Here is a 26,335-nt window from a genome sequence, read left to right as displayed (position 1 = left end):
CGTGGGGCATGTTTGGTTGGAGAACTGGTAACGTTTGTTGCTCGTAGGTTTTCTTCCTCTTTCCTCTAGTCTAATTCTATTGGGTGAGACAATCCAATAAGGAAACACGCACTACGCCCGATATTGGCTAGACTGGGACTTGAATTGGTTCTGTGCAACGTCGACCGCAGATAACTTCATTCGCGAACATGTAGAATGAAAACAAAAGTGTCAAATAATAATTGTCAAATATTTATGTACATGAGCACGCTCGGGATTGAGATAATATAAGATGGCTGAGAATGGATTTGCATCCGACAGTAATGCCGAAGAGTCTCTTGTTACAGAAGCTATTAATTTAGACATCGAGGAGGTATTACAATAGCGGTTATCCGTGCGATAAGTTTCACGCTCCATTAAACTATATTATCGAAACTTTCAGACAATATTATTCTTATTCCGTGCTACTTTGGCCGCTAAGTTCTCTTCTTGTTTTATCGATATAATTTATTAAGATTATTCCAGCCTGAGCAGAGTAGCCATGTAATTATCATTCCTTCTAGTTAGATAATACAGAATATGCTATACCAATCGTGGAGGAATTACCCACCTTAGAAAGTATATTGATGGAACCTGATTACGAATCGTTGTCGGAAACGGATGACGATATCGGTGTCCCAGTGGGAGAAAGACTCGGTAGCAGTGAGACAACTAGCATTGGAAGTCACCTGTCACTGAATTCGCTGAATAAATCCTCAAAAGCCACGCAAAAGACATCATCGGGCGTTATTTTAAGGCATGTCATACTAAAAGGAATATCATCACAAATTGTATCAGCCAATGTGAGCAATTGTTCCACTTGTTACGTCATATTTTTTTACTTATAAATTTCCAGTGTGCATACATGTAAGCTTAATAATTTATATCTGGTGAAATGTAATCACTAAGTGTGATTTATAACACAGGAAAGAGTCAATGCTGGTTTTGCCAGTGCAGTTGCGGCTGGGGGGAACATGTTGGTGATCGGTACTAGCCATGGTTTGATACTTGGCTTTGATTTGTCGCAAACATTACGATGGTGCGATCAGGAAGCAAGACATCAAGGTTCTGTTTCCGCTCTTTGTTTCAATTATGAAGGCAGCAGAGTACTGGCTGGTTTTGTCAGAGGACAAATTCTGATGTTAGATAGCAGTAATGGAAAGGTTTTAAGAGTTCTCACTGATGTACATCCACTCGATACCGCTGTGTTACACGTTAAGGTATGTTTCGTCATTAGTTCTCCAGTATGAGGGCAATGCGTATCATAAGTATCGAAAGTCGTCTACTCGATTGACTGAATTTCAAACGTTTTAGTTTACAGACTCGCCAAAAATAGCTTTATGCAGTGATAGCGGTGGGTCGGTGTTCGAATTGAACTTCACTAGAGTCATGGGTGTAAGAGGTTGCGAAAGTAGATGTCTGTTTAGCGGCTCCAAGGGTGAAGTGTGCACTCTGGAACCCTTATTGTTGAATCATCTGCCGTCGCATCCACTGAAAAATTATACATTAGTAGCAATGGCAACATTATCGAAGGTTGTTTCTCGCAATGAGTTCGGGAGGTTGTGCTGAACATGTATGTTATTTAGCTCATTCCGTAGGTAATTGTGGTTTGCATAAGACCGCGAATGCGGGTTGTACTGAGCCACCCGTTATGCGGTGTTGCGACAGCACCTCCACAACTGTCCTGGCAGTTGGTTGTCATACAGACAGCGGATGGGTCCCGCGTAATCGATCCTGTATTGGCGCTCGCGAGAGACAACGTGGTGCACTTTTACCAAGTACTGCTTCATCTAATGTTTACATGATCTTTATTATTTGCTCGCTATTAAGATCAAATTAAGAGATGTTTCCTTAACAAGGTGTACACCGAGGTAGGCTCGCGTGTAAAGTTGTCTCCTCTTCGGCGGATGACCCTACCGTACACGATAAGTAATTTGAGATGGTTAAATCCAAGATCTCTCATAGTGCTGGACACGCAAGAGAAGCTGCATTTGTTAGACGTAAGAGCGCAGGATAATCTGGAAACATTAGATATGAGTCGCGTCGGTATTTCTTACGCCTCTAGTCATTTTAAAGGACTGTCTACTGGTGGGAATGTCTCCAAGGTACGAGAGATACAGAATATTACGTGCGGATTGAACCATATCTTTCTTTTTACACAGGCAATGGCATTAGCTGGCGAACGAGCGTGCTACAATACCGTTGTAGTATTTGGCACACAGCTGTTATTATTAGGTACGAAAAGTTTGCATGCGATTTGTATAAGAACATGGACGGAGAGGATACAACATCTGATAATGCAGGTCAGTTGAAAACAAACGCTTTAAACCGTTTGGTGAATGAAGTTAATTTTCTTCATCTTGTAGAAGCGTTTCCCCGAAGCTTTAGCGTTGGGGCTCTCGTTTTATCAAGACAAAGGCAAGGCGGTGATCGGTCTCCGAGGTTCCAGGCATCGTCGCAAGCAAATAGCGCGCGATAAAGTCTGTCAAGTACTGATTCAATACATGGACGAGTTAAATCAGTGTTTGATAGACGAAAATATGGACTACGACACGATAGTACTCACCTGCGTCGATTACTGCATTCAATTGGAGAATTTGGATCTGTTGTTTGGAAAATTATGGGACATCGCGTTCGAGTCGGAAGGGTTAAAGACGAGTTACTTGCACGCCCTCGAGGCTCCCTTGCTAGACGGAAGTCTTCAGTCAAGATTACCACCGTTGATCGCCCAGCAATTAGTCACTCTGTACGATCAAGAAAACAAAGTAGACTCACTGGAAGCGATCGTAGTTCTGCTTAACGTGGATTGCTTAGATATTCACCAGGCGAGTACAAGTATTCGCTAGTGAGCTATTATGAGGAAGTGAACTATCGATAATGTGCGCCCGCAGGTAACTACAATTTGCCGTAAACGAGGGCTTTGGGAGGCGCTGATCCATCTTCAGACAACGGCCCTCGGCGACTTCACCGCGCCGATTCACCAGCTGGTGCCGGTGCTTCAGAACTTGCTGTACGACGCAACGACCGCTCTCTCCCGAGACAGTATAAAGCTCGGTAACGCCATCCTGGTTTACACCAGTTGTTGCCTCGCTGGTCGCGGGTTCCCCAAAGACGAGCTTCCCGAGGATATGCCGCAGAAAGCGAAAGCGGACATACTGAGAGCCTTGCTCTCGCAGCATTCCAGTTTGGCGAACGACACGGAGAGACAGTATCCGTATTTGCGGACACTGCTGCAATTCGACGCGAAGGGCTTTCTCGACGTGATAGCCATCGCCTTTCAGGAGCCCGAATTTACTTCCGAGATGGGCCTGCGTCACCGGCAGAGGCTCATAGATATCTTGCTGAGCATCGTTATGCCGAGCACGCCGCTCAGCCCGAAAAGTACCGATTACATCACGCTCGAGCAACAGTTTATGGTGCTTATGTTCGTGGCGAACGAGGTATCCGAGAGTACCGTCGCATTGGAGTCCAGTACGTTGAACAGAATGATAGATATGTTGTGCATCGATCTGCACGTGGAAATGTTGAAGGACTTTAAGAGTGAGAGAGAAAGCGCTGTACTAGGATTACTGCATTCTAAGAAACTGTGCAATATCTCCGATAACACTTTGTTGAATCTAGCGAATAGAGCGGGTTTGTAAGTATCTCCTCTTCTCTCTCAAATCCATACGTACGTATTCTACGCAGATAATTGTCGCATTACTTCGTGTTGCAGTATAAGAGTCGCGGAGTTACTGTACAGCGCGAGAGAAGACTGGGTAGCGGTGTGTAAATGTATGATTTTAGAATCATCCAGGCATCACGATATATGGCGTTGGCTCGAACATCTGCCGGCCGCCTCGTTGGACCAGGTCGTGTCGGCTCACACTCCGACGCTCGTGACGATCAATGCGAGTCAGTTCGCCGCGATCGTCGCGACGCGACTGCAGAGCAAGATCAACGCGATATTGCAGAGTCTCGGCAAGAATTTCGAGTACAACTTGCTGGGAGCGTTTTATCAAATCGCACAGTATAAGGAGGAGGATGTCTCATTGGAACTATCGACCGAACACTTGGAGAGATACCTGGCGTTGATGTGCGAATTGAAGCCGACACGCGTGGTGGCTCATATACACGGGCCGCACGGTTGCAGATTGGACGAAGCGTTGAAGATCGTTCAAAAGTGGAGCTGCAAGGACGCGGAAGCGGTGATGTTGGAGAAGCTGGGCAATTACCAGGACGCGTTTGATCTTCTGCTGGAAGAATTCGAGCATCATCTGGAGCTCTATCGGCAGAATAAGACTTCGGAGAGCGAGACCGTGCACGCTGCCGCGCAGCTCGCGGGGATATGCCGGAGATCGGCGGGAAATTTGGACTGGATGCCGCTCGTGGAAGCGGTGTTTCGATCACATTCCGAAAACAATCAGGCGGATAAGCTGAGTGGGAAGCTGTTGAGATTAATTCTAGAATCGCTGAGCGGCACGTCGGTCCTGTCGAATATATTGGAGCAGATTTTGAGAAATCCACTGGCAACGAGCGGGACAATGGGCGACATACGACAACTGTTGTCCGGAGTTCTCACTCAGTCGCGATACGAGCAGACCTTGGTCGAAACCACCGCGCGACTGGTGAGCTTGGAACTGCACAAGGCTCTGGGAAAGTCCCTGAGGTACAGTATTTATATAATAATGTATATGTATTCACCTCGTTTACTTATAAGCGATAATTACATAGGGACGCCGGTAGAGCATGCGGCAACGTTTCCGTCACCTGTCCGATATGTAGACAAGCATTGTCGCATTGTTCCGATCACGTGGTGGTGTTTGGCTGCGGTCATGGATACCATTCGACTTGCTTGGGCGAACCCAAGTCGTGTTACAAGTGTTTGAATACAAAGGGCTGGGCACCTGTCGCTACCGATATCGCACACCCCGCTCAGCCTCCGCCGGTTAGTCGCAACACCTATCGAAGGACCTTTTTCTTCTCTTTCCTCGTTATCTCACATCGAACGCACTGTGTCACCACCTTGTTTTCTTTTTATTTCCCCCTTTTTTTAGAGAAGGAAACCTCTTCTTCCCCCGGAATTCTTACGTCACAAAGACCTCACGTTAAGACTGGCGCCGCTCTGTCCCACTCCCGATCTTGAGGGCATCTTTTAATCTCTCTAGTCTTTGAATATCGAAATGTGGACGAAACAACGGTACGTAGTACTTTGAGGGACACCAGAACGATACTATGGTACGCGCGAGCTACCGTCGGCACTATGATCGTTCTATCTTCGATACTTTATAGAGTATTAAGAGATATATTAAGCTCCATTCCTTGAGATTTTATTTGTTCGACGTGCTGATGTTTACGACACGTTGCCAGATACAAGTTATTACTGAAATACAAATATAGATATTTATTATGTTGTTTATGAAATCGTTATTCTTCCACCGAACGCCGGTAGATAGCGCGCGGGACCTCCTCTCGTGACGATTTTCACGTCTCTACGTTAGATATCAACGGAATATCGGCTCTACGCTTGGTTTTGACTATGAAAACCGGTTTCTTCGGCGCATTGTCTGCCAGCACGTGATACGGATTCATAGGCTCGACACCTAATAATTCACCGGTGAGAAGTTTCACAACGATTGCAAAAACATCCGATTCTGTACACTCGGTTCTGTTCAATGGCGATATTCCGATAGTGGAAACATAGGCATTTACAGCTGCTTCTAGCTTACCAAGGAATGGAATCAACTTGGATATAGCTAAATAATGTCGTAACTGCAAATCAAGAAGATTGATTAGATAATTTTACTTATAGAAGACTCTATCGATAAGCGATTTCTATCCTACGAATCGTTCTTACAACGTGTGACTTGGGGAACAGTGTTTTTAAATACGTGCCTTATAATCGCATCTTTTTAAATTGCCCAATAAGTCTTCAATTTCTTTGAGCAGAGCGCAACACTTGATGACATGTTCACGACTGTATTCGGCCTCATGAATATTCAGTGAGTCTTTCGTCAAGGAACATTCTTTCTTTATCCTTGCGAGGAGCAACGATAACGGAACTCCCGACAGCGTGCGACTAGCCATTCGAATCTTGGAACATTTTCCGCATACCTGTATAATCAACATCAATGTGTAAATACCTACGTAACACATTCAATTAAAAAATAATTCTTTATATATATAACAGACGTTATATCGCAAAAGTAAAATATACAAAAGCTTTTTACCTGCTTATTAACAGAGATCCATAAATTGACGATCCCATTTACAAACTGCTTAAGATCATTGTTCACGGCATTGTAATTCTCAGATAAATATAATAAGGATTGAAGTTTATCCGTTAGACTACTCGACACATTACCAAACCACTCGAGTTTATCGCGGAATTTAAGATCGATGTCCGAACTACAACTTTCCGTCTTAAGTATGTTCACCTGTGTAAAATGCGCCAAAAGTGATTTATCATTTGAAAGGTGGCCAAATAACACACAAGACGTGGAATTTCATCGTTCGTACGACGTCAACTTACGTTTTTTTCAAGAATTCGCACGAGTTCACAGATTGGAGTAACGTTCGTCGCCATAACATTATTTTTTGCAAGAGTTACTACATTTATGCTTTCTTTCGTCATATCGTGGCTGTTAAACAAAAGGCATTCCCATGGCCAACCCGTTTTTATCCTGTTCGTGATAGTCTCCTTTTTCCAGGGGGTAGATATATTCAGTTGTTTCTTTATTGATGTTATGGCTCATAATATAATATAAACGACATTATTGTTTTCTTGAAACAAGTACATATTCTGGCATCAATTTGCTCGTGTAGTATAGATATTTCTATAATACCGCATATTTAGTTTTATTAATAATGTACTGTATGCTGTTTCTCATTGATGTATCGTTTACTATGTTCGGCTAGCTATCTTAATCGAATAATGATGTAATGAGGTATCGTAGGATTTGTGATAATTGAGAATTGACTTTCCCACATGTCGCTTAGAAAATTAACTTGTGGCTTTTTTTTGTAATTTTAACCGCTAATAATGTAATCTCTCTCTCTCTCTCTCTCTCAATGTTAAAAGCCCTATGTTTTCTTCTTATTTCATAAGTAATATACAATATTACATATTTTTCATATTATTATTAATATTATAATCAGAAATGGTTATTTATATATAGTTATACACAGTTTATCTCGGTCGCAGTAGAAACATTTAAAAACCATGCTTTAAACTTGCACTTATCAACAATGACGCGCTATATCAATGTATGATAAAAGAAAATAGCGCAATGTCGGATGCTATGCTCGCACCTCATCTCGAAATGCATAACAAATTACATTTTCCTAGAAATCAATCATCGTAGCTAGAGCCACTGCCTGTGTAGAATGATTATCATCATCTGTAATGTCATTTCCAATAGGGGGAAGAGTACCTCTATCGAGAAAAGGATGGGACGGATTATGAACATCTGAATATTCCCAAACGATAATAAATTGACTTACCAAGAGACTTCGACTCTACATACAAATTTAATACAAAAACACTTTATTAATTTTCTTTTTGACATTGCAACAAAAATCGTTCATTAGCATGTATTGCTGATAGAACTTTCTTATGCTATTTTGTCATTGCTTATAAGAGGAATAAAGTATAATAAAGGAATCATATCGCGATAGTATACGATATAGTTACCACATGTAACATACAGTATCTTAGAATAAACAATAATAACAACAGGTCACTTCTAATTCAACGTCTCGACAAACGTAACTTGAAATTGATTTCAATCGGTTTGATTCAAGTTGTACATGATCTCAGATACCCGCCGTTCTTAAAAATTAATCGCGTCAACAAAATTGAAAAACTTGGGGAACTGTATTAAATAACAATTATAATCAATTTATATCATATCGAGTTATTGTAACTTTGTTTTTCGAAAGTCTAGTGAGGATTCGAATATGCTTCTTAAAACTAGTTCCTCTCATATCGCAATCGGGAAAGAATTTCTACGATAACTCACGTTGAACACAAATTGGTACAATTGGTGATACTCATTCCCCATGGGTCATACTTTTTCTTTCCTTTTTTTTTGTTGCGACAGCGATATATGTGTACCAAACTTAGACAACAGAGGCAGATAATACCGCAAATCTATCAGGAACATGCAATAATAACGAGCCACGCGAATAAATCACCGTCTTTGATGAACGTGTGTATTTACTATTGAAACCTCATAGGTCCTGACACGGAGGTTCCGACTTCCGAACCGTATTGAGAAATGACATATCTATGCAGCAATTGAGAACTGATGCAGTCTATTCGAATGGATTCGCTCGAATCGTTGAAACAATCTCTAGCATCCTTCCATTCGGCCTTTCACCCGTTCAGTCTTTCACGGGAGTGCCAATGAACACGGGGGGAGTGATTGTGATATCTATTATAATGCTGGGGTCTATTATAGCTACTCCCGTGACGCGAGCGTCCGTAGGAAGTATTATAATATCTTCGATGACCATTTACGGGTCGGTTCCAAGGTTTGTTGTTTTGGTACTGTTGAATTGGATTGTAGTTCATGCTAGCTCTATTCTCGTACGATCGACGATCCTTGACTTTCTTTACACGACCTCTGTCTATCTCTTCGTCGTCCACGTTGAAGTGACGTTTGCGTTCTTCTCGTCTATCATTTTCAACGTCTCGCTCGAGCTGCGTCCTACTGCCGTTCCAACTTATCACTACAAACGAAAGACGGTTTACAACGAATTGCTTCTTTAGAATTGAATAAAAGAGCTTATTTCTGTACCATCCAAGAAATTACCCAAGAGATATTTGTAATGTATCGTTTACCTGAGGGACTGCCATATCCTCGATAAGACATCTTATGCAAATGCGAAACAGTATCCGAACGGTTCGTACCATTAAAATCTCGCACAGCAGCCGCACTTGGCGTTGTGGTACTTTGATATGACTTGAGGTCTTCTCTGAAATAAACAGAATATACGTTTACGCATCGTCGTTATAAGTAGAATCGTGTAAAAATTCGAAGAAACATACTTGTTATCAGTAACCGACCATCCATTAGGCGTCCCAGTTGTTGCTGGAGAAGGCGTATCTTTCGAAACTTGCCAACCTTTAAGGCTGCTACTCGTGGCCTTCGTAGGCACCTTCACCTCCTGTATACCCTTAGTTCTAACCGACTGATGCCACGTGTCTTGGTCACGTTCTGTCTGATTGTTAATTTCTACTTTCCCATTCTGATGCTTGGACAAACTTACTCGGCTATTATTGTTAGACCCACTTTTCGTATATTGTACAACCGTAGTCTGCGTCGGTATGTTATTAGTGTTGGTCTTGGCTTTCTGCGCCTCTTTACAATTAGCGACCAGCTTCGGCGCGTCTTTAGCAACAGAACATTTTGGCACACCGTTTGTTGAATTTGTAGAATTAACCCGGGAGACGGTATTCGACGTTTGATTCTTCATAGTGGCGAAGGAACAAGCGTCCTCTTCCTCGCTGGAGCCGTCGTAGGGCACCAAACTGTTCCCATTTAAAACTTTCCCGTTCTTAATGTGCATAACCAATCTCGGTTGCGATTTATCCTGCATCGTCTGCTGCTTTTGTGACGTGTCGGTACTACACTTCTGTGCTGTGGGAAGATTCGATTCTACGCTTCTTTGCGGCGGCAACTGCGGGCCGATCAACGTAGCGTTAGCCGAATTGTCATTGTCGCTCGACAATTCGCTCAACGATCCGTTTGCGGAACATCCAGCGGATGTGGACGCTTTCAATACGAGAGACTTATTCGTAGAACTAGGTAGCGAAGTCGACACGCTCTTCGCGGGTGTCGTGCCATTTACTTTGGCAGTCGGTTGATTCTGGCTAGAGCTACTCATTTCAAAAATCATAATGTATGCGTTTGTACTTAACACGTTATTAAGGCTTATTGGACGAACGCAGGCATCATCGAAGGTATAATATTGACCGCTCGACACTTGCGCGATCGCTGTATAGTGGCCGCAATTCACGGAAGGACCCATGTGTGTCACCAAGGACATAAGTTTATAAGTGAGCTGCTTAGGAGCCTCTCCCGGCTCTCTCCACAAGTATCGGCCCATGTCTATAGTCTGCTTAAAACCGATGTGTTTAGATATCTTTGCTCCTATAACGCTAAATCGCTTCAACTGTACACACAACACTTTTGGCGGGCGTTCTAATGTAAATTGTTTGGTAGCAGGAACTCTTCTCTTACAGGCTTCGCACTTGTAATCATTGTTATCCAACTGTTCTCTACTGAAGTAACTACTTAGCGCTTCATCCAACGTATTTGCTTTGCGTATATCCACAAGCAAGTCCTGTTGAAATTTCAGAAATTAAAGAAATCATCCCTTTTCTCCCCGTTTAGCTTCTACCTACCTGAAAGTGTTGAAATGTGGTAGATACGTGTTGACACTGCAGGCACTTTACTTCAGTACGTATATAACCACCGAATATTTGGTTAATTGGTGTCGTTTCCTTAGAATAGCTATCCAATTTAGTCGCCTTATGCCTAGTCAAATACGCACGTTCCATTCCTTCCAATAAATAACGTAAAAATTCATGAGCATCTTCTTGTTGTCCAGGCACCATAGTTCGGCAAATGACTGAAAGTATCATTGAATATGACAACATTTTCGCGCGAAATACACACTGTTGGCCAAGAAATAATACGCACGCTTCAACTTATTGTATATATAAAACGGCTTGATCGCACTTCCAGATTTCAGATGACTAAACTGCAGAGTTTTGATCATTGCACACGTAAGGCATTCCATACCGCCATCTAAAACTAGCCTATTATCAAAACACCATACTATGCACAATTATAACTCCTTATACACAAGATATTTTTTAACTATACATAGACGTGGAAACAAAAATTAGCAATATGAGAAAAATAATCATACCATTTTGTTCATGTTTGGAATGATGTGATTCAGTTAACAACCAGTTAACAAGAGCTGGAACATGAAACAGTGCCTGAAGAGTGCTATTCAGATAACATGTATTCCCAACATTGTACATGCCGGCTCCAACTGGTGATGTATTCTTCCATCCTAGATGCACTTTTTTGGGAGAATATAAGGTAACGGCTGGTTCTGGCAAAACAGGTCCTTTATTTGCATCATTTTTCTTCTTGTAACTCGTGTTATCCTTTACTTTGTTCTCTTCTGTATTTTCAGAGGAAGGTAAACCAAGTACGATGCACTTAGCTTTCAGTTGATCCAAAATCGACGTGTGATAATCATTTGCTTCGTTATATTGAACTTCCGTTTGCAAAATACGAGAAGCACCGTTGACTAAATCAATTGACAGATCGTCCGTTGCCTTAGACGGACTGTTGTCCAAAGAACGATGGAGCCTAGCCACAATAGGATCGCAAACACTGACCGCAGGCATCTTGGTATTGTTAAAATTTTTCTTAGTATTAAACTAGATGTGCCTATAAAAAAAAAAAAAGTATCAAATATAATGTTGAAAATTTTTCTACTTTGTCCCACATTGGTTGTATTTACAGGACAGATCGTAAATAAATATTATCTGATATATTTAGAACATTCAACATTTTCATATATAGAACATGCATGTCTTTAAACAATAAAAGTTCATGATGAAAGAATCATAGACATAAGGTCTGATAGATAGGAACGAAATATATCGCAATAATCACATTCTCTGCTTAAATGTGTAATAAATAACAGAAAATGTTTGCAGCGCTATGAATGATTTCAATTTACAATCGACACATGACGAATTTTTGAATGAAGGCACCTCTCAGAAAGCAGCATGCGGTAGATAAGGCGTCGAATATAAATCGTTGTTTACCTGTTCGTCAATATATACAAATTCTCGGATGACGATTGTCCGGAATAATGTGGCAATCATTTGCGTGGCGACAGTGAATTTCTTTCGTATCTCCGTCCGCAGAATCACCCAACTATCGATTCATCAAGAATTCCACGAGTTTGCTCGCCTCGACGCGGTTACCGGATGAGCTTCGCCGAGGTCGCGTGTCTCTCTCCACGAGTAATATTTCCCGCGTAGATGTCACCGAATTTACGCCGATTTTAATGACACGCGCGTAAAACAATATTTTTCTTTATATTTATACACCAACATCGGTCATTACACACCAATCGTATTCAATGCGATTGTACAACTGCACCACTCGGACACGCGGGAACGAAAGCCTACATGATCGCGACAGCCATTTGCATCGACAATCCGCCACTGAGCTCTGTTAACGCCTAGTTTACATTGAAGCTGAAGCCCTCTAGACATATTTTCGCGAATGTGAACTGGTGAATTTCTAGAAATGCACCAATCAGAACGTAGTTTTCCAGCACGTAAGCTGCGTTCAGAAAACCCAAGCGATCAGTGAGCGTTTAGTGATTATTGGACTTTACTGTTAGATCTTTAAATTTAGACCAATTACGAATTAGTCAACGAAGAGCCATAACTAGCAGTTGTTATTCTTCGCGCATTCACGACGTGTTGTAGAATATCCTTAAACCGTGTCTACAATAGGTGTAGTAAGCTTTAAGCCGTAAAAAATTGACCAATCACACACGTTTATTAGAAGAACAATCGATCCTGGTTGGTCAATTTGCTTACATTTTAAAGCAAAATTGTGGACAAAGGGTTACTGCTTACAGCAATTCATGTGAGAAGACCTTTAAAACGTTCCTTAACACGTTCATTGTGAAGACTATTGACTTTTTTATAACCTTTTAAAATCCATATTTATAACGCTGTCAACGCAGAAGTCTGTTAGCATACAAGTCCGAGCTATGAATTCTGGAGGATCGACAGATTACATAATGACATTATTAATTTTTTTAGCTACGATATATATTTGAATTTACATCGACACTATGTAAATGATACGCTCCATTGACATTTTATAGCACGTCAGAATTCAGAAGAACATCTACTTTGCGATTATATTCAGTAAGTACATAGCACGTTTACTAAGTGTATTGTATAATTTATATACATATATATATTTCACAGAGTTTATCTTTCAAGGTATATTGAAAACAAAAATACGGCAACATGTTTAGAGATACTCAAAAAATTATTGTAGAGGATGGAGTTGCTCCGTCGGCCCCATATGTCATAAACATCAGAATGGAAGATTTGTTAGAAAAATTAAAGTTATTAAGTTATGATGCAGAATTTGTGCAAAATCTAAAAATGAAACCGGTAAACAGGTAAGATATGCAACACAATATCACTATAATATTATTAGAATGAACATGTAGACTTTTTTTATTATTATTTATATAATATTAAAAATATTACTTTATATCATTTTTGTGGAAAGAAATCAAAAAGATTTGTGAAAAAATAGGAAAAATGTTTTGCTCATGTTTTTTTCTAATTCTAACAGGAAACTGGAAAAAACCAAATAGAACGAAAAAATTAAAAAAAAAACTGATTTTCTTCCGAGTCTTTAAAGCTATAATTTAATCTCATGTATAGAAAGATTTACTGTGTTATTATTAAATATCGTATGTGATTGCAATCATTAGTATCAAATGAACGTTATTATATATGTAAATACATCTGATACAGGCACTACTTTGTCGTCCCAACCAATCCTGGAGAGCAATTCTATACATTTACTTGTCTGGCTGCATGGTTGATTAGAAAGGCTGGGAAAAATTTCGAAATGCCTCAAGAATCAGATGACCCTAATTCGACAATAGCTTTAATCTTGGATTATCTCAGAGATATTGACATTCCTGTAGAATTTCCACCCAATAAGCTCAAACAGGGTACTGGGGAACATGCAGTTTATGTTTTAGATAATTTGGCTGATAATGCATTAAAGATAGAAAACTTCAAGTGGAACAAAGCTAACATCCCACCTGATGAACCTACACCAGAACCAGATATTGAAGATGATGATGCTGAATTAATTTTAGAGAAGGTCGAAGAGGAAATGATGGCAGAGTATGATGATGAAGATCAAGATGTCCTGCACATAGACGACATTACAAAATTTTACAGCCAAAACATTGTAAGTAAAATTTTCCAAATAAGAAAATTTCATCAATCAGCAATTTAATTGTATCATATTCAAGATTATGGTCATTAATTATCTTATGTAACTGCTTCTAATTTTCAGAATGAGGCACAAAAACCAGACAGCATTTTAGAGTCTAAAACTAATAGGGATGAATGGCAATTAGAATTAGAAAAAGTTCTACCTCGATTGAAAGTGACAGTTAAGACAGGTATTAAACAAAATGAAAATTGATCGAGATGTCATTACTTGTAAGACTAGAATATTTTGATTTATTATAGATTCAAGGGACTGGAGAGCACATCTCGAACAAATGAAACAACTGCGTGTGAATATTGCAAACAATTTAAGCGGGACAAAAACTCATTTGAATAAAATATATACCGATATCGGGAACACTTTAGATAAAATAAAAACCAGAGAGACTTATCTGAATAGGCAACTCGAGCCTTCTTTGACGGAATATCGCACATTGCAGGTTGATTCTTACTACTTACTAAATAAATTTCTACTGTAGAAAAATTGATTCCAAGTTAGGACACAAGAAACGCCTACTGAATTTTATACTTTGCTTTGTAGTTATCCTCTATGTGCTGCATATATAAATAAATTACTTTATATGTAATTAAATTAATTACTTTAGGAGGAATTATCAAAAGTTAAGGATCAATACAGAGATGTTAGCGGTGGTGTTACTGAAAGAACAAGAGTTTTATCTAAATTAATGGAGGAACTGGAACACGTAAAAAGAGAAATGGATGAAAGAGGATCCAGTATGACAGATGGAAGTGAGTAAAAGGCATATGCTTAATTTCATTGACTAAAGAATATTTGACTAACATGGAAGAAAAAACTTTTTACGTATTTTGCAGCGCCGCTTATTAACATAAAAAAGACGATTACGAAGATGAAATATGAAATCTCTGAGATGAATATTCGTATCGGTGTATTGGAATATAGTTTAATGTGCGCGAGAATACGAGATCGAACTCAGTTACGAGAGGACATGAACAGCACAAGTGCTTCAGTAATAATCTAAGTCGTACATTGATATAACATCTTTATTACATTTGATTACATTGACTTATATCCCAATCCGCTCAATATGTGATGTCACATTGTGAAGTCAAAGTTTAAAAAGTTTTCATACAATTCTTGGAGTGTGCTTTAACGTTTGCATTTCTGCACATGATGATAGCGAAAGGTTATTAAGAACAAAATTACATTCAGACCTCGATATAGAATTTCTTTTCTCTCTCTTTAAGCAGCACATCCTGGCATGATATATATCGAGAGTCGAATGTGTATTATTACCACGGGTCCAATTATTCTCTGCCTTCAATAGAGTTATAATAATATAATTATATGGAACTGAAAATACACACACATAATATACACACTGTTGATCGCAATGTAAAACGTATGAATTTTTCGTTAGCACTTTACATACGTTTATATATTATTATAGTAATTGTGATAATCTACACAATCGCAAAATGACTGTTAGATAGGTTTCCTCTATGTTAAATAAATTATGTTTTTATTATCAACAGCTGAATCAATGTTGGTTCATTCATTTGGAAACATCTTGCCTGTCATAAAATTTTGAAACTTTTTTCATCGATTGTCTCAAATATTCATGCAATGAAAAATCCGGTGAAGTAATAAATAACTACAAAGTCTTTTTAAATTAAAAGACGCGCGAAACGTATTTAATTACACCATACGTTCCACCTTCCCCACCAAACAAAAAAAAATACCAAACAAAAAACATATACTCTAAGTTAACCGTTTGAGTTCCGGGGGGTATTGAAAAAACACTGTCGAAGAATCCCAAACAGCGCTTTTACTAAATGAGTACGAAAAGACCCAAGCAGCGCGATAGCGCTTGTTTTATTTTATGTCGAGAAATACCAAGCGGCGCGATAGCGCTTCTTGTATGTGTTAGGTAACGTAATTTTCGTCTTTTTTTCATCGCTCCGTCAATAAAAAGATCACATTTAATTTGCGTGCGATGTAAAAAAAAATTTTGGAATATATTATTGCATTATTATAGTATTATTCTACATATTGTAAAATGTGCTATTTACATTAAAAAGAGCTGTGTGATGTACTTGCGTCAGTAAATCTGAGCTTGCGACTTCGACAATAGGTAACGCACCGTCAGTTGTCCACAATGCTCAAAATGTGCTGGGTTTTCTCGACATAAAATTTCAACAGCGCGATCACGCTGCTTGGGACTCAAACGGTTAATAGAGAAGGAGAAAGGAAGAGACAGAATTTTATGGAAAAAAAGTGCGGAGACAAAAAATCGGACTTAGCCGATTTATCGCGCTCAAGACCTTGAGAATGTTATTCGGCTTTATCGGTGCAGAGCGACGTTTGTGTGCGTCAGAGCGACGCTTAAATTTGTGAGACGTAGACAGACGCAGCGTAGTCAACGCATGAAATAGCGCACATTCGCGCGTTGCATCGTGCTGCGAGTTGAACACATCGCGAACGCGCGTGGTTCTCACCGTATCTGTGCCTACGATATCATCGTCAGAAAGAAACGTCGTCCAATTTGACAAAGGTCAATATTTCATTGGGATAAAAACAGGTGCGTAAGATAATAAAAGATTGATATGACACGGCAAGGAAAGAGAGAGAGAGAGAGGGAATATGATGTGTGTCTTTAATCTCAGATCCGACATGAAATTCTTATCAAATTCTTGTATCTGTTCTTTAGTATCTCGATATATTTATTCGACTTGATGTGATGATATTAACTGATCGGCATATTAATATTAATGATTGTCTGGTCTGTATTTATTTCAAAAATCGTATTTTCTAGTGTGGTAAAATATAGGATGATTTAAAATAAAAAAACAGAAGTTCCAGAATTTAGCGGTTTACAATATTCAACATACACTTGGACAATATATCCAGTTGGTATGATAACATCGGGAATTTTGCCATTATAAACTTTCATTCAGCTCTCTGTTTGGACCATTTACTGTGCTATCTTTTCGTGCAGCAGGATGTGATAGCTTCTTTTTAGATCTACTCGAATCGTCATACTATGTTACATACAGCCAGCGAAAAGATATTTTCTCTTTGTTACTTTCACTTTCCCGCTTTAACACTTTCTTCGGGTATCTTAAGTATATCTTAAGGCGTTAATAACATCACTATGAATGGAAAAATTGGAAAGTTTCGTCCAAAGTTTATTCCAATCATCTAAATTCGTATTATAACAATACACGTAAAAATATTATTTTTGGTATAGGAAATGGATTATCACATAAATAAATTATTTTTAATACGTTTGCATTTATGTATTTTTTACATACACATAGCCGGAGAATATATAAATAAAATTCAATATTATTATATAATAAAAAGATACATATCGATGTTGAAGAAAACATGACATTTTTATAATTAAAAACATAAAAGAAATAACCGAGAGGAAATAGATCCAAAACTTAAGTTAAGTTAAGAAAGCTTTCCTTTGTATTTCATTATCTACTAAAAATGGGAAATACATTATTTCTTTTAAATCTTGCGCTAAGATTTTTAATGACTGATGCACGATAAGATACTATCGGTATTGCATTCATATTGTTAGCTGAAAACCGATATTTTTAATCATTGCGATTTTAATCAAAGTTCAAAGTTAATATCTCAATTATAATTGTACTGCAAGTGGATAATAAGATAAATACCAACGTTTATATCTACTAGTACTTTTATCGTCTTTGGAAATAAGCTCTTAAGCTATTAGATTAAAGAAGTCTATGTCGTATATTAATAATTCTTTTTATAAATACAGATCTTTAAGGAAAGAGATACATGAAATGGAGTATATGTCTTCATATATCTTATAATTTTTTTTCATATTAATCATCTAATTTCTTTTTTTCACAAATAACAATTCTATCTGTTATTTCGCGTATAAAATTACTATATAGTCGTTAATAGGAGTGAATACTTATTAAAAATTGTATGAGATACTTCCCAAGTCATAAATATCGTCCAATATATATAAATAATATCATACGTTGATTCATCTTTATTCGTTGTATAATCTGAAAAATTCCGTTGCACGCGCATTTCATTTGTGCTTCGAATGATTCTCTACTAACGCATCTACTACATCGCATATATATATATATATATATATATATGAATAAATCTCTGAACTTTGAGCGGTGAATAATACAAAAATATATGCATGATTAGTCACTGATTTGCATTGTGCTCTTTGTACAATTATTTCAATTTTCGATTTATAAATTGAATATAATTAATGAAACAACTAGGTGAGAGTGATGAAAGATTGATTAATTTAAGAAATTTGGAAAAAAGGGACATTGATTTGTAAAAAATCTATAAGTATTTCTTATATATTTTTTTTTCACTTGCTCGGAAAGCCTATAAAATGTTTTGTGACTTGCGCTTTGAAAAAAGAAGTATCTTATCGCTAGACATGAATAAGGCGGTCTGTTGTTTCTTCCAATATCAAATTTTATCAGATTATACTACTTGAGGTCTAATACATCGACGTTATTGTCTTCGATATTCATCAAATAGATTTTGTGTTGAACAGTTATTATAATATTGTTATCCGACGCATGTACATACATTCGTAGAAAAACGTTAACAACGAATTGAGCAATTGTTATTTTAAACCGTCGACGTGACAGTGCTTAGAAATTGTCAAAGGAATGTTACATGTTCGTACGTGTTTATTATTATTATAAAAAATAAGTGAAGTTTCATGTGCGATGAATCGCGATTGCAAATAATTCTTCAAGGAAAAAGTAATCTCGTGTGTTACTTTCCTTGAATGCATTTCTGAAAGGTTTTAAAATGATTGTGAAATCGCTCAAAGAAACGTTCAAAACACGCGCGAATGTGCGATTACTAAGCAAGAACTAAAGTAATAAGAATTTTTGCGAATCATCTATGCGGAATGTCTTAGGATAGCTATAAAAAAGAATTCATTTTTGTTATATATTATTCGAAATAATCACGCTAGAGTGAGTTTAATTGAGTGATCTTAATCGTGAATAACAATAGCGTGCACCGCTCATTATGTTATTTAGTAATTGTCACTTCCGCTTATAAAAATACCGCAAAATGTAATGCAACATATAGTAGCGTTAGATATATTTTATATCAAGAATTCTTTCTCTCTCTCTCTCTCTCTCTCTGTACAGTATTAAAACTTTTAACTTATTTTAACTTATCGTCTTATCAGAGTGTAAAAGTCTAAACTAGTGACAAGAATCAGTTCAAGGAAAAATTTTATATCTATTTAAATGTTACATATTTTATATTTCTATAGTCTGTTACGTCATTTTTTTCATATTCTTTTTGTTGTTTTATGTAAGGTCTATTCACTTTAATTGCGCTTTCTATACGCTTTCTATGCTCTTTTCTCAATTTTCGTTTCTTTTATGGTGCATTGCTATGTTAACTGGAGTGCAAAGAGTGCACTACAGTGCAACTAAAGACCAAACGTCTTCCAATACACATTATGAGTGCATTATGAAATTTTTGTGCATGTATATGAGAAAACTGCAACTTTTCACAATTAATGTACACTTTACACTGCATTACGATTATTTTTTAACGCGTGCAACTTTCCGTTTTTGTTGATTACTCATAAACGTTAAGAGATAATTATGATAAGTCAGGTTAGTGTATCTAATGTATCCAATTTTACGTAATATTGTTTGGAATATTATGCTTGATTACACTCTGATTCATGAATGTCTCATAACGATTCACTGCTATTATTCATAAATATTCGTTATAAATTGCTTTGTTTATATTACTACTAATGTCGTTTCTACACGATGTTCTAAATTTACATTTTAGGATGCTTTATGAACTAAGTAAAAGCCTTATTTAGATATAATATTTCATGTCCGATTTTTTCATTTATATATTTAAATAGTTCATTTATATAGTTAAAACAGACTTGTGAATAGTCCAAGTACCGTGACTGTCGAAACACTGTTGTCTTATTATATGTGGTTAAGACACAGGGAGCTGTCAAAACATTTTACATTTGTTTCATTATGTGTAATTGATTATATAGCACATGTGCAAACATTTCACAAGATGCATTTACCTCGATCACTAGATGTTATCTTCTATCCCATCATGTTTTTGTATGCAAATTCATTGTTCCATATGAACGATCCTGTATGTAACCATTATTCTTTCTCCTAACAGTATAATTTAATTTGTAGGAAAGAAATGCACATACAAAGTTTACATGTGTAAGCCTTTTCCATAAGAGCTCTGTTAATTGAGTCTCGAATAAAATTTTAATTTTGCATACAACCAAGGTTAGAACAATTACAAATATAGTAAACGATCATTTAATATCTTTACAGAGAAGACAAGAAAGGAAATACTAATTACTATCTGTTTGTTGTTTTCAGATCTAAAGCTCCAAACAAGATGATGAGTTCTTATAAGAAAGTTGTGATTATTTTAATTTTTGGTGTAATTATAACACTTTTTGGCGTATTCACAGGATCATATTGGCCTTTTATATATAATTGGACCATTCTAAAAGTAAGCTAGTTGAAAAATATAAAAGTGTACAAAATATATTAAAATTATATAAAAATTGCATAATATATACATCTTTACATAGGTTTTGACATTAACACCAACATCTGTGAGTTATAACATGTGGCAAGAAACACCTATTCCAATGTATTTAAAGTTTTACATGTTCAATTGGACTAATCCAGATGAGTTTATTGCTTCGAATGTGAAACCAAATTTTGTGGAAATGGGACCTTATGTTTTTCGGTAGTGTTCATCAACTTCTTATAATATGTCATAAAGTAATACTAAAAATAAGAAGGAATCATATACATTCATTTGTAGGGAAATTGATTATAAGGTAAACCAGACGTGGAATGACAATGGGACTGTAACATTTCAAAGGAAGAAAGTTTGGTTCTTCGAGGAGTCATTGTCTGGTGGCAGTTTGTCTGACAAGATAACCAACTTAAATCCAATAGCTGCAGTAAGGCACAGTTTTATATATGCATATATAAATATACAAAATTAGGTATTAAATATTTAATTGTGAGTTAGCAAAAGTGACCAATATTTAATTTTAGACCGTTGCATTTTCTGCGAGAAATAAGACCAGGTTTTTGCGTGAGTTGACTGAGCAACTTATGGTAACTTTAGGAGAACAAATAGTATTAACTAAAAGTGTAAACGCCCTGTTATTTGATGGATTCAACGACACATTGCTGCGCATTGCAAAGAAATTAAACGCAACCACTCTACCTTATACCAAGTTTGCATGGTTTTATGCGGTAAGTGCTTATACGATAACCTGCAATAAATTAAATATTGAATAAATGTTCTGTAAACTAAACGACTCAACATAATCTTGAATGGCAATTTTCTGTTATTTTTATAGAGGAATGGCTCGGACAGTTATGACGGCACATTTAATATGCTCACTGGGTCATCTAACTTGTATGAATTAGGACAAGTTAAAGAATGGAATTTTGATGATAAATCGAGTTATTACAAGGGTTCGTGTGGCGCAATAAAAGGAACGAATGGCGATTTGTGGCCACCTTTGTTGAATAATAGCACTGTATCCATATTTATTAATGATATCTGCACGTGAGTAATTAAGCACGTTACTTACATATTCACAAATATAACAATGGAAAAGGTACTAATATGCAACAAAATATTGTTATTATTTAGATCCTTGAACTTAGTGTACGAAAATGAAACGACATTTCAAGGTTTAACTGGCAGAAAGTATATCGGGGACGATAAGATGTTAGATAACGGTAACAATGTTGCATCAAGGAAGTGTTATTGTCCTGACGAGGACTGCGGACCTAGCGGGACATTAAATATTTCAAACTGTAAATTTGGTGCACCGGCTTTCGTTAGTATGCCACACTTTTATTTAGCAGATTCGAGTTATAGAGACGCTATAACGGGAATGAAACCCAGTCGAGAGAAACATGAACTTTCGATAGTTATCGAACCGGTAAGTTTATATTACAGATCTGAGAGAAATATCGCGATAAAATTGCTTGATACTTTATACGTTATACATCTTATTGTAGTTTTAAAATTTCGAGAAATATCAGTTTTTCGCAATTTTCCTTGAATTTCTTCGGTTTCTGTTTGAAGGATACAAAAATATATTTAGAAAAATGCACGTATGTTTGGTTAAAATTTGCCACATTTATTTTTTTCTGTAAAGGAGATATAAGAAACCAAAGAAAAAAGTAGGAAAAATGGGTTTTTTTCCAAAACATTAAAACTATGTCTTTTACAGACTACAGGTATCCCGATGCAAGTTAAGGCGCAACTGCAATTAAACTTGCTATTAGAACCAGTCGAATATATGAGGTAAATAGCAGCTAGACATAGTGCAGACAAACAATGGCGTACACCAAAATTTTCATCTCTTTGTGTCTGTAGACGGTTCGAAACAGTATTTTAGGAACACTTCATCTAATTTATTTCTAATTTTTTAGAATGTTCCAGAATCTAACAAGAACTTACATTCCGATGCTTTGGTTCACTCAAGAAGCTAATTTAACTGCCAATTATGCGAGTATGGTTAAGGTAGTTCTGATTCTTCCATCGTTGGGCGCTGTAACGTGTTTTGGTATAGCAGGCATCGGGATTTTGATACTTTTCATCGGAATTTTTATTTTTATCCGAAATAAATGGCGACGTGAGGAAAGCCAGGTATTGTTGTCCAAACAGGAAGACGATGTTACAGATAGAGCCGACGCATGGTAACTTTATTTTATTTATGTGCCATGGATAAAATAATTATACTTAATTTTATAATTTTATTTTATTGCTTTTGTGGTTACATTCAGGCTTCCTATTTTTTTACGTCCAAAATCGTAACAAAGATAAGACTGTACTTGATTGTCTTATGAATATTCAAGGGGATACGGTTAATGTACTGCAAGTGCAATATATTAACACATAAAAGTGCCTAATCATTAACGTAGTTGAATTAGTACTTATTAATAATACACGTAATTTATATAGTCAATAAGATATAGTAGTAAACTGAAAAAGAGAATTGGATTTATTTCTAAACTCAAAATTAATAAATATGCGAGAAAACAATCTTTGAACATCGTAGACCATCTTTCTAGAGTTAAAGATGTGTATATATATAATTTTAAAATACAACAAAACACTATATTATTAGTAATAGATACTTCGCCAGATATATAGCTATTACATACCAACGATAATAAAATACAATTGAATAAAACTATAAACGATGCTCTGTTAATGAAATTAAAAATTATTATCACTCTTTACAGAAGAGGTTTGTTATTGTATAGAAAATGAAGTAATTTTATATAAGTAATCTTTTCATAATATTTAAATGTATAATATATATTATTTGATTATTGATTTTTCCGTTTGTTGCGTAGTAAAGAAAATTACCACTTGAAAAATCGCATTATTAGCGTCACTTTCACTTTGCTTAGAATATAAAAAATTATAATTATACAATCTCTGAATGTGTGTTTGATTCACTAAATTCGTTCAGTAATTTATGTACAATGAGCATTTTTATTGAAAATTATATGCTGAAAATTTTGATTATACTTGCGATTTATATTAGCTATTTTATATATCAAGAAATTATATTATTTTTTACATATTATTACATTTGAAATTACTGGTATAATAATCAAATTATATCCACATTAGAGATCACAATAACACATCGGATACAGAAATCTTAAGAAACACATTAGTTAGTAACGAAATAATACAAATATCTTACGTGAAATAATTAAGGGATCTATTCAAGCGGAAGCTCCTGAAGGTCAATCGATGAATAAAATCTAATTGATATATAGCGAACACTTCATATCATGCTATAATTTCTGCAAGTTTTTGTGCAACAAGATATATTGTATTTTAATGCGGCTGCACATACACACAAATACACCACATAACGTAATACACACACACACACACACATTTCAATATTTGTTGTAAATCCTAAATATCTGTGATACTCAATAGTGGAGATGTAAGCGTGCGTGAAAAAATATATATAACTGTTTTATCGAAAGTGCGTATTGATTTATATTATATCTTAATGATGATTTTATAATATTTTTTCAGCATATTTCTCCTAAATTCTACGCCTGCTTATTGTATAAAAAGAAAAACGCTTATACGATGCAGGATAATTTTTCTTGCAAAAAATAATGGACGGTTGATGCGATTAGCTTCAAGTTAAAATTGCGGCAAAAAAACACTCTTCCTACGTCGGCTAGGATACATATTTTTATCGATAAATCGATATTCTCTAGAATTAGGACACTAATTAGATATACAGGTTGTTTCACATCTATCGAACCATCTTTTATCTACGAATCCTTGATTAATCTCTTAGAAATTCTTTTTTTAACGTGGAAACATCAAAGAATCAACTTTAATAATAATAATAAGAATCTTTATTCACGGAAAATCTTTTTTAATTAATAGGCGATTGGAAACAAACAGCTTTTCAGGATTTGCGAATCTTGAAGCAAATGTTCTTCATTTCATTCTGAGTGAATTTTTTTCAAAATTCTCAAATGGGATTTGGTCATAAAGATAGATAATGTTGACAGCTACACGTTTGCAACATAACAGCTATATGTCCATAAAAAAAGAACAGATTAAAGGAGGATGTAGTAATTGATTAAATTTGGGACATTCTATAGACGATCTATATGAATCAATCTTTTTATATGCTTTCGTTGCGAGAGTTTTGCACATCACATATTTCAATGTTTTCCCGTTAATGCGCTTTTAATGAGAGTAAAATGATTTAATAATACGCCTAACGAAAAAGGTTTACTTTCTCGCGTAGGATGGTATTTATACCCCAACTTTTAATTGCTCTCTCTCTCTCTCTCTCTCTTATTATTTTGATAAATTTAATATCTTATTAAAATATAATCATGCTTATAATATTAATTTTCGATGTTTTCTTTTCAAACCAAGGATTTTACATCATTCATGTCCACTAATATGTATATCATCTTTTTATCGAGTCATTTCTATTGCAAGTCAGTCCGTATAATTCGCCTTCCGCTACGTGGGATAATGATTTTCTCGAGATCAAATTCCATATAGTTTGACGATAGTACTGGTATAGGAAACTTAAATAATACAAAAACATTTATTTTTGTCTGTTCGTTCATTTTTTCGTACACGGACATATTCTCTGTACGTAGAAGAAATAAGTCATAAAAGCCACACAGAGAGGATCGTAAAGCAGAAAGTTGGCAGGGACCTCAAGTTTCTCTTCACGGTAGTAGTATCACTTCCGTTTGTTAAATGTACCTCGAGGAAGTTGCGTCGCAAAAAAAGAAGGGGAACTTTTCAAAAAGTCAGAAATAAGTAACAAAAAGAGCGAACGGAGCTGGAAACGTATTTGTATTCCGTCGGCTTACCGAGCTCGGATTTTTTTCTTTTACATCTCAAGGACTTTGTCTCTTGTTGACTCATTACAGATATTAATTCTCTCAGTATCAGTGGTGTATATACATATATATAATATATATATCTTTTTTTTTCAGGAGAAATATGTATATGTATAAGAACATGAGGAACTTTTGTCGAGGAAAATGTTGTCGTTTTTATATTTTTTGTCCTCATTATGTGTATAACTGGAACAAAATAAATGAGAAACATGCGTTATCTCAGGTTTACACCTATCGAAACTATATACAGTGAAAATGTTTCTATTACATTATAAAAGTTTATATTTTGCGATAAGCGTTATATAGAGCGTTATCAATCAAGTTTTAAATTCGGAAACCTGCCACGATGTTGCGCGATCTTCCTCGTATTGCCCGCTCATCCCATCGTTCTGCGCTTCATTCAGCCGCTAAGAGATAATTAATATTAACGAAGCGATTGTGTACGAAGGCGAGACGACGAATGACATGTAAAAAATGCAGTAAATTGCGATAAATCGGCAAAGATAAGATAGCGGTGGGGCGGGTAGCGATTCAATGGACGATGATGAATGAACGCACGAGTAAACATAAAGGGATGATGAATACTACGAAAAAAGAAGGTCTCACGGTTTGCTAAAAATGATATTCCATTAGATTATCGGTAAAACCGTGATTATGCTTAATTTAGGCATGAATCCGTTCCCATCGTCAAGATTTCTCCAAATAAAGGAGATCTCTAATTAGAAGACCGAGAAGACATGGAAATAT

The 26,335-nt window shown here is 36.4% G+C and overlaps 5 protein-coding genes across 13 annotated transcripts; 3 read left to right on the top strand and 2 right to left on the bottom strand.

The window, feature by feature from the left end:
• The first annotated feature begins 139 nt into the window (after positions 1-139).
• Positions 140-11,302, top strand: LOC106750216 (vacuolar protein sorting-associated protein 8 homolog). 4 transcript variants are annotated; one of them, XR_001374923.1, is made up of 15 exons: positions 140-352; positions 543-821; positions 945-1,238; positions 1,333-1,551; positions 1,617-1,796; positions 1,878-2,123; positions 2,181-2,321; positions 2,385-2,843; positions 2,910-3,655; positions 3,734-4,666; positions 4,732-4,945; positions 5,055-5,197; positions 5,947-6,132; positions 10,972-11,117; positions 11,215-11,302. XR_001374923.1 is itself a non-coding variant. In XM_014630397.1 (13 exons), the coding sequence occupies exons 1-12, from the start codon at positions 272-274 to the stop codon at positions 5,154-5,156; spliced, it is 3,894 nt and encodes a 1,297-aa protein (XP_014485883.1). In that variant the 5' UTR covers positions 140-271; the 3' UTR covers positions 5,157-5,197; positions 5,947-6,220. The 4 variants fall into 4 exon arrangements, 3 of the variants coding, with proteins under 3 accessions (XP_014485883.1, XP_014485884.1, XP_014485882.1); XM_014630397.1 differs by lacking the exons at positions 10,972-11,117; positions 11,215-11,302 and having other exon boundaries at positions 5,947-6,220; XM_014630398.1 differs by lacking the exons at positions 5,947-6,132; positions 10,972-11,117; positions 11,215-11,302 and adding an exon at positions 5,450-5,502.
• Positions 5,312-7,084, bottom strand: LOC106750219. The gene is made up of 4 exons (XM_014630401.1): positions 6,530-7,084; positions 6,228-6,434; positions 5,893-6,111; positions 5,312-5,769 (listed from the first exon to the last, which is right to left on the bottom strand). Exons 1-4 carry the CDS (start codon positions 6,629-6,631, stop codon positions 5,482-5,484), a joined length of 816 nt encoding a protein of 271 aa, XP_014485887.1. The 5' UTR covers positions 6,632-7,084; the 3' UTR covers positions 5,312-5,481.
• On the bottom strand, positions 7,125-12,245 carry LOC106750217 (ubiquitin carboxyl-terminal hydrolase 36). Of its 2 annotated transcripts, XM_014630399.1 has the most exons (7): positions 11,858-12,245; positions 10,939-11,474; positions 10,707-10,814; positions 10,409-10,635; positions 9,050-10,347; positions 8,843-8,976; positions 7,125-8,730 (listed from the first exon to the last, which is right to left on the bottom strand). In XM_014630399.1, the coding sequence occupies exons 2-7, from the start codon at positions 11,429-11,431 to the stop codon at positions 8,375-8,377; spliced, it is 2,616 nt and encodes an 871-aa protein (XP_014485885.1). In that variant the 5' UTR covers positions 11,432-11,474; positions 11,858-12,245; the 3' UTR covers positions 7,125-8,374. The 2 variants fall into 2 exon arrangements, with proteins under 2 accessions (XP_014485885.1, XP_014485886.1); XM_014630400.1 differs by lacking the exon at positions 11,858-12,245 and having other exon boundaries at positions 10,707-10,825; positions 10,939-11,030.
• Positions 12,246-12,706: 461 nt separating this feature from the next.
• LOC106750204 (intraflagellar transport protein 57 homolog) lies at positions 12,707-15,737 on the top strand. Of its 3 annotated transcripts, none has more exons than XM_014630366.1 (7): positions 12,707-12,982; positions 13,061-13,245; positions 13,610-14,057; positions 14,166-14,274; positions 14,345-14,541; positions 14,707-14,851; positions 14,936-15,102. In XM_014630366.1, exons 2-7 carry the CDS (start codon positions 13,088-13,090, stop codon positions 15,100-15,102), a joined length of 1,224 nt encoding a protein of 407 aa, XP_014485852.1. In that variant the 5' UTR covers positions 12,707-12,982; positions 13,061-13,087. The 3 variants fall into 3 exon arrangements, with proteins under 3 accessions (XP_014485852.1, XP_014485853.1, XP_014485855.1); XM_014630367.1 differs by having other exon boundaries at positions 13,046-13,245; XM_014630369.1 differs by lacking the exon at positions 12,707-12,982 and having other exon boundaries at positions 13,088-13,245; positions 14,936-15,737.
• Positions 15,738-16,494: 757 nt separating this feature from the next.
• On the top strand, positions 16,495-24,183 carry LOC106750226 (protein croquemort-like). 3 transcript variants are annotated; one of them, XM_014630415.1, is made up of 11 exons: positions 16,495-16,662; positions 20,309-20,407; positions 20,504-20,639; positions 20,722-20,882; positions 20,961-21,102; positions 21,200-21,403; positions 21,511-21,722; positions 21,810-22,104; positions 22,399-22,472; positions 22,601-22,867; positions 22,955-24,183. In XM_014630415.1, the coding sequence occupies exons 3-11, from the start codon at positions 20,523-20,525 to the stop codon at positions 22,983-22,985; spliced, it is 1,503 nt and encodes a 500-aa protein (XP_014485901.1). In that variant the 5' UTR covers positions 16,495-16,662; positions 20,309-20,407; positions 20,504-20,522; the 3' UTR covers positions 22,986-24,183. The 3 variants fall into 3 exon arrangements, with proteins under 3 accessions (XP_014485901.1, XP_014485902.1, XP_014485903.1); XM_014630416.1 differs by lacking the exon at positions 16,495-16,662 and adding an exon at positions 19,445-19,747; XM_014630417.1 differs by lacking the exon at positions 16,495-16,662 and adding an exon at positions 19,980-20,227.
• Positions 24,184-26,335: the final 2,152 nt, after the last annotated feature.

Source organism: Dinoponera quadriceps, unplaced genomic scaffold, assembly GCF_001313825.1.
Source record: "Dinoponera quadriceps isolate SergipeBrazil2010 unplaced genomic scaffold, ASM131382v1 scaffold5229, whole genome shotgun sequence".
Lineage (NCBI taxonomy): Eukaryota > Metazoa > Arthropoda > Insecta > Hymenoptera > Formicidae > Dinoponera > Dinoponera quadriceps.
The sequence above is the reverse complement of the archived record's forward strand: the minus strand, read 5'-3'. Positions and strand labels throughout refer to the sequence as shown.